The sequence below is a fragment of the Plectropomus leopardus genome, unplaced genomic scaffold (genome assembly GCF_008729295.1).
Source record: "Plectropomus leopardus isolate mb unplaced genomic scaffold, YSFRI_Pleo_2.0 unplaced_scaffold25057, whole genome shotgun sequence".
Classification (NCBI taxonomy): Eukaryota; Metazoa; Chordata; class Actinopteri; order Perciformes; family Serranidae; genus Plectropomus; species Plectropomus leopardus.
The window spans coordinates 1-7,708 of NW_024627221.1; the positions used below are offsets into that span (position 1 = coordinate 1).

General features: G+C 38.5%; 1 protein-coding gene across 1 annotated transcript; it reads right to left on the reverse strand.

Annotated features, from left to right (window-relative positions):
* Nucleotides 1-751: 751 nt before the first annotated feature.
* LOC121966560 (beta-adrenergic receptor kinase 2-like) lies at nt 752-7,690 on the reverse strand. Its single transcript, XM_042516638.1, has 8 exons — nt 7,599-7,690; nt 7,342-7,443; nt 5,902-5,976; nt 3,944-4,005; nt 3,799-3,850; nt 2,275-2,366; nt 2,084-2,183; nt 752-1,160 (listed from the first exon to the last, which is right to left on the reverse strand). The coding sequence occupies exons 1-8, from the start codon at nt 7,644-7,646 to the stop codon at nt 942-944; spliced, it is 750 nt and encodes a 249-aa protein (XP_042372572.1). The 5' UTR covers nt 7,647-7,690; the 3' UTR covers nt 752-941.
* Between the last annotated feature and the right edge of the window lie 18 nt (nt 7,691-7,708).

Sequence of the window (7,708 nt, forward strand, 5' to 3'; positions counted from 1 at the left end):
CACACACACACACACACACACACACACACACACACACACACACACACGAGTGTGTTAGTATGACCTCATAATACCTCATTCCTCAATCAATAGCCATCAATCGGCTGTGGCGGTGCTCTCTGGGGAGAAAACGAGGATCGATGTGAGGCTTCTACGACTCTTTCTTCCATCCGGCTGTCTTCACGCGTATCGACTGGCCGTATTTTTATCTCGGCTGCAGCCTCGGCCTCGTACTGTACGCCGGGCCGTGATGACTGTGTTGACTTTACGAGGTGACTCAGGGCTTTGACTGAGGCGGGAAACGCTGAGTGCGTCCGATCGTGAAGAAAGCGGCTGCTAACTGCAGCGTTCACACACATTTTTACCAGACAATTTCCAGGAATTTTATTTTTTCTTTCTCTTATTTTAGCTTAAGTTTTGTAATTTTTCTTGACTCTTTACTTTTGAAGACATTTTTTGGGTGATTTTGTTTTCCTTTTAAAAAAAAAAATAAGCAGGCAATTTTGGCTTTTCTTTTTAAAAAAGTGCAGTTATTTTTAAAGAAAAAAATCTGGCACTTTATTTTCTTTAAGAATTTGTGACTTTTTTCATTTGAATCAATTTTTTTAGGAAAAAAAACACTTTTTCTTTATTATTATTATTTTTAAATTCATTTATCGCAGTTACAAACTGTAAAAACAGAAATTATCATTAGATTTTGAAATTTCCAATGTTTCATTAACACATCATGTGTCATTATGCAGGTTTGTGAATAAATGTTTCATGACTTTTCCAAAAAATTCCAGTGCATATTTAGTTTTTGAAAACTTTTCCAGGTCTGGAAATTCCTGTTTGCAAATTCCATGACTTTTCCAGACTTTTGATGACCGTACGAAGTCTGTCAAACCCTCGGGAGGAAAAAGTGCGGCGTTCACAGACTGTGTGAGGCGTCATCAGTGAGGTCAAAATCCCATCAACTCCTGATTCTCTGAGGGACGAGCGACCTGACGGGCCGAGTAATCCGATCTGAGCGCCTCGGCGTGGACTGACTGTGAGTTTAATGTGGCCAGGTGGGGGTGTGGGAGGTCGGAGGTCATCCTACCGTTCATGAGGTCCAGGATGAAGCAGAGCTTGTCGGGGGTGTGGAAGGCGTACGTCATGCACACGATGAACGGGCAGTCCTGCAGAGACCAGAGTCACAGCGTCAGAGCGTTTGGAGCCAAGATTTAGAAAACGGATTGTCGGCAGTGTGGATTAATTCGTCATTGGTGTGCACAGCTCTTTAACCCTTTCAGGCTGCAGCTATGACTTATTTTTAGGAGCGTACGTGTAGGCTAGGTGTCACTCGGTGACCTGTCACAATCGATGTAGCTGCTGATCACTGACATATCCCATTATTGTGATAATTAAAAAAAAAAAGTGTATTGAAAATAATCTATTTTTGTGTGTTTTTATGTTTCATCTAAAAAATTGTGTCATCATGACAAAAACCTGGCATTTAAAAGATAAATCTAAAAATATGTAAATATTTGATATTTAGGATTCAGACTGATTACAGCTAAAAAAAAAAAAAAAGTAAATCAATGAAAGTAGAAAATCATATTAATGTAAAATATTTTTTATAGCTTGACTTTGAAAAGTGCATTTTGTGTGCAGAGCGATATGAGTGTGACTATTTGACACTGCACAAAAAATAATGTACAGAAATCAATGCTGCTGATAATCATTGACATATCTAAGGCTGTGATCATCAAAAAATAAATAAATATATATATATGAAAATAATTCATTTTTGTGTTGTTTTTTTTCCATCTGAAAACATAGTGGCATCATGACAAAATCCTGAAAATTAATGAATATTTGATATTTATGATTAACTGACGTTGGTTACAAAAATGAGCTCAAAGAAAACAGAAAAATATATTTATGATTAATATTCTCTAAAGCTTGATTTTGAAAAGTGCATTTTGAACGCAGAATGATTCGAGTGTGTGTGATATTAACGCGGGCCCTAAAGGGTTAAATCTCCACTTAATTCCGATACCAGCGTTTACTAATCTGACAAACGGCTGACTGAAGCGGCTGCCCGTGTGCAGAAACTCACCCCTGTGCTGACTAACGACAGCATGATTCTCTCGTTGAGCGCCAGCGTCTCGCCCTGCTTCATCTTGATCCTCTTCTTGTCCAAACACTTCATGGCGTACCTGACATTCAAACGACAAACGCCACACATGACACATCGGCAGTCACAGCACGATCCTGTCCTTTAAGGCTTCTCACTCGCTCTCTCCTTACATCTTCCCCGTGTCGGCCTTCCTGCAGCCGTACACCTCCCCGAAGCCGCCCCGGCCGATGATCCGGTGCACGCTGAAGTCGTTCATGGTCAGCTGGAGGAGGGAAAAAGAGGCAGACTTTAATTATTAAGGCAGAACACGAGTGAAAAAATAGCGTTCAAACAAAGACTGGAGCCGTCGACGGCTGAAAACACAGATTTTAAAATATCAAGTAAAATAAATAAAATCATTTATTTTTCACTAAAATAAATGCAGTCATTTTATTTCTATTAATGAAGAAGTGAAATTATCACACTAAAATAAATGTAATTAGAACAATAATATAAATGTAATTATCACATTAAAATGAAATGAAATTATTTCACTATAAAAAATGCAATCAATGTAATTTTTGTGCTGTTATAAATGTAATAATCACACTGAAAACAAATATAATTATTACACTTAAATAAATGTAATTTTTGTGCTATTATAAATGTAATTATCACAATAAAGAAAATGAAATTATTTCACTGTAATAAATGCAATTATTGCAATCAAATAATTTAAATCATCACACTAAAATTAATTCAATTTATGCACTAAATTTTTTAAAGCAGAATTTGCAAAAAAAAGTGTCACGTTTTTAAGTTTTCTTCAGAAGCTTCTCATAACTGCAGAACTTCACTGAGAATTTTTTTTTTTTTCGTGTTTCCTGTTTGATTAGATCAAGATGTTTATGATGATAATTTGGGCAAAAATTCTTCTTTTTTTACAAAATCAAAAAAGGGGGATTTGATAATTATTTACTTTCTTCTACTTCTTTTCAGACATGAAATATTTACGTTTGTTAACTGATTATTGTTTTTCCTGCTTATATTTTATTTTGTTGTCCTGTTTTTTGGCATGTTTGAAATAAAGATTCGACTAAAATGATCACATTTTTAGGTTTTCTTCAAAGTTATCAGTGATAGTCGTCTGTACATGCATGGGTACACTGCAACTCTGACTTAGCTTTAATGGCACCAAAATCCAAAATTTAAATTCCAAAATGTAAAACTTTAAACTAAAAAAAAAATTGTTGTTTTGTATGATTTTAGCTCTATTTGAAATGTTATTTGTTTGCTTGTTGATTGTTTTTGATGTCTTTGTTCATGCTCAGCATCATTGAAAATGAGAGTCTCCCTCAGTTGATTTTAAATAAAGTTTTGAATGAATGAATGAATGTAGAGAGACATACATTTAATATAAAAATGAATCATGTATAATAGAAATAAATATATAAATAAACTTGAAACAGCTGTCAACCCCATGTTGCTTTTAACATTAAAATGCAGCCCATCTTCTCTGCAGCTTCCATGTTTTTCCCATTTTTACGACCTCAAAGCTCATAAAAACAATAAAGTCGGAAAAACGACTTCCCAACTTGGAAATTCTGACCTTCCGACTTCACACGAAGGCCGCATCAGACTTTGAGAAGCTCTGATCTGGACCGAAATGAAACAAACTGCAGGTGTGAAAAGCGACTTTTGAAGCTCGTACTCACGTGGATGTTGAGCTCCACGTTCTTCCACTGACAAAAACGGGTGAATTTGTCACTGAGGAGAAAAACACAGAAGGTAAAATGTGAATTTACTGCACGAGGTGAATAAACGATGAAACCGTTCCACCCTCCGCCTCCTCCGCCTCACCTCTCGATGAACTTCTGGAAGATCTTCCCTCTCAAGCTGTCGCAGATCTCCACTATGTATGGCTGCAGGGGGACAGACACCGTCGTAAATGAACGTGAAAACATCCTCCGTGCATTTTTGTGACAGATAAACTTTTTTTAAAGCTTCTGTTTCACTCTTTTTGTCTGCTGTTGAAGTTTTGCTCCAGAGACGCTCGGTTGTTTCCAGCTGAAGAATAAAATCGGAGCGACGCTGAGGGCTCACAAACTGGACAGGAAATACTGACAGGTTGATGCAATATCACTGGGGATAATTTTGTGTCCAGAGTTGAGAGACACGCTGGAGTCTTAAGAAGGAAACTGTTTATTAGATTTACAGCCGAAAGTAGGGCGATATGGAATAAAGTCTGTATCATATCATATATATATTTATCACAATATACATCAAATCTCTGTTAAACTTAAAGGTTTCCTTTTATGTGAGATATGAAGATATCATAAGGTGAATTTAGGTTTAAATATTTATTTTCTGTCAGTTCATCCAAAGTCTGATTAAAGCTGAAACTAACACAAAGTCGTCTGTAGAGTCTAACGAAGTCACTTTCACCTCTGCAGATGTGTCTGTTTCAGACACTTTGGTGCTGCGAGGAGAAGCTGCGCTCTGTTTGTCTGTCTCACTGCTGCTGTCGGACCATCAGCTGTTTGATCCGCCATGATGAAATGCTGTGGCTGTCAAACACTCAGCTGTTCTACAGTCAAAGTCCTTCACTGCATTTGGCCACGGGTCCGGACAGGATGAAGTTTTGGTACGGATCGGGACCGCGGTCCTCCAGTTGGTGATGTCTGGCTTACAGGTACATGTGATCAATCAGAGGTATGGGCGCTATTGATAGCCACCTCCGTGTGTATTGATCACGCGCAATGACAGTTGTTTTGTTGGAAAACCTCGAGACAGTTTGTCAAACTGCTCCAGGGGGAGCGCGCTGTTGGTAATGTCCACGTTGGAGCGGTCCGTCGGACATGTCCAACAAATGAAGGGATTTTGTCGACAAACAGTTTGCTGGGGAGCTTTTATTTTGAAACGGGAACAGTACCATTTGAGCTAAAACTAAATTATTATATTTCTCAATGTCTGGAACAAAAAAAGACTCTGAAACTGTAGTAAAAGGTGGTATAATGTGGATTTAAGCATCAAAAGACCATTTTCACTCAAACGGAAAACCTTGGCGAGATCCGATGCAGGACCTCGAGTTGGTGACCAAACATAAACGGCTTTTTGCCAGATTTATGTCAATTTGTACAAATGAGCTTAAATAAAAAATATGTATTTATTTCTGTATATTTTTTTAATTTAAATAGCTTTTCTGTTAATCACTCGGACAATTCTTGGTAATTTTTCTGGCTCCAAATCTACTAAGAAGGAGTTTTAAGCTTAAATGAATATCTGAACTAAATGGAAAAGATTGACTTTATGTTTTTTTATTATGTAAAAAAAACAAGACTGATGTGGCAAAAAGTTTTATCACAGCTTTTTTTTTTTATCACCCGGCCATAACTCAAATCCACCACAGCCATTTTGAGAAAGGTCAGAAACTGCAGCGTGCTGTAGAAATAAGGCTTGCAAAGGTTACTGTGTGTGTGTGTGCGTGTGTGCGTGTGTGTGTGTGTGTGTGTGCGCACGCATAATTTACACCCTCAGATGTGTCAAGGGTGTGAAGTTCAAAAATCAGGGAAGCCTACAATATTTTAATTAGTCACTGTCGGCCATCGCTGAGCGTTTTATGTGCTGAGATTTCACTGTTTGCCTCTTTCATTATATTATTCTTTTGATGTTTTATTTTGAAATAATATCTGTATGTGTCACAGCAGGAAAAGCACAGGGGTGAGCATCACTAACGTCCACGTGAACAATCATCTTTTATGTATTTGTGTTGAACCACCACAAGAATGAAGGACCCACAGACAGACGTGCAGTTTTACCTGGAAGAGAGTCGGGGGAACCTGTTTCTTTTGTAAGTGGCTCTGCACGTGGTCCACGGCTTTCTTTGAGAACGGCTGAGACAAAGAGGAGGAAATGAAGAGGAAGGGTCATTAAAAAAATGCAGCTTTACCAGTAATTTCACTTCTGTTTTCTGTGTGAGACAATGTGCGTCCCCTGGTGTAACAAGACCAGGACACTGCCACCAACCAGACGAATATCTGTGTGTGTGTGTGTGTGTGTGTGTGTGTGTCTGCGTGGGCGGTGTGTTTAATAACTTCCTCCCTTCAGACAGCAGCGAGCTCTGACTCTGCTCTACGTCCTAAATTGCTGCCTTGCAGGAGGACGAAGCTGCACTGAGCTGCTGTTTGTGACGCCATTACTCTGCTGTGCAATTACAGAGTCGTAAAACTGCATCCTCTTTTCCTGTGACTTAATCATACGTCCAGTTATTGTTCTGCAGTATCAACCGATTCTGTCAGGTTCATTTACTTTTCCTACAGTAACTGTTAACCAGAACAAAATAAAGGAAAAATGTAGAACTCAGCTTTAGAGATAAATGTATTTAATGTTCCACAAGAAAAATTATGCCAATTTTTTCTTATTAATAAAACTAAAATATTTGACTTTTGCCAGAGGTCTTGCGTGAACTAGTGCAAAAACAAAAAAATGAAATGTCAATGTTTAACAATAGGACTTAACTATTTAATGTTTCAGGAGAAGAATAATGCCAATTAATTAATAACAACACTCATACATTTGACTTTTTGTGTTTTGAGTCAACTAGAAAACAATAAAAAAAACTAAATAAAACTCAACCTTTAAAAATAAAACCTAACTGTAGATGTAACACTATCTAATATTCCACAAGAACAATAATGCCAATTTATTTTTAATGTAATAATATAATAATAATAATAATTTTTGACCAGGGCACGATTTTTCCTTGAGCATTTATGGTTGATTTTTATTTTTATTTTTTTGCAGGTTTTTAAAGAAAACAAACGTTTTGCCATTTTTGGTGATATTTGAAAATATCTTTTTTTTTTATTTTGGTAATTTTTTAAGAAAACACTTTGGCAACTGACTTTTTTTTGTAATTGGGTAATTTTAAGGAAAATATTGGGGTTTTTTTCACTTATTTCTGTTTTTGAAGACGGTATAACAGGATAAAAAATAGACATCATTTTGCCGATTTTTCTGTGATTTTTCCGGGTTTTTCATGACTGTACAAACCCTGATAGATGGTGTTTTTAGAAGAATATGTTTTTGTTTTCTATCCTTTCAATCGTTTCTGAGCCCTGAGAGGAGCTGCGGGTTTGGGGACCAGCAGGACACCGAGGCAGAGACCTCTCGTCCCAGCAGGCGCGTGCTGCGTCCCGGCGTGGACTCGACCTGCAGTGCATCAGTGACGCAGCGTGTGGTGTCGAAGGCGCCCTCACATGTGAACAGGACAGCAGCTCCTTCATGATGTAGCCGTCGTAAATCTGCCGGCTGCGGCTCAGCCTCTCCTCCTCCGAGTCCAGCTTTTCGTAGTCCTTAATCTGAAACGAGACACGCGAGGTCATCTCTCGACGCCACCGCGAAACAACGCAGAGCGCTTCCTGGGAGGGCTAAAGGGGAGCGAGCGGGATTACAGGCCTAATCTGTCACCCATCCCGGGACGCCGTCTAATCCCAAACACACACGGGACACTTACTTCTTCGTAGAACTTGAGCTGCGGCACGGCCTCGTCGATCTCATTCATACAGAAGTCTTTGAACAGCAGGAAGCCTGGAGGACACAGAGGACAGACACAGTGAGGACAAA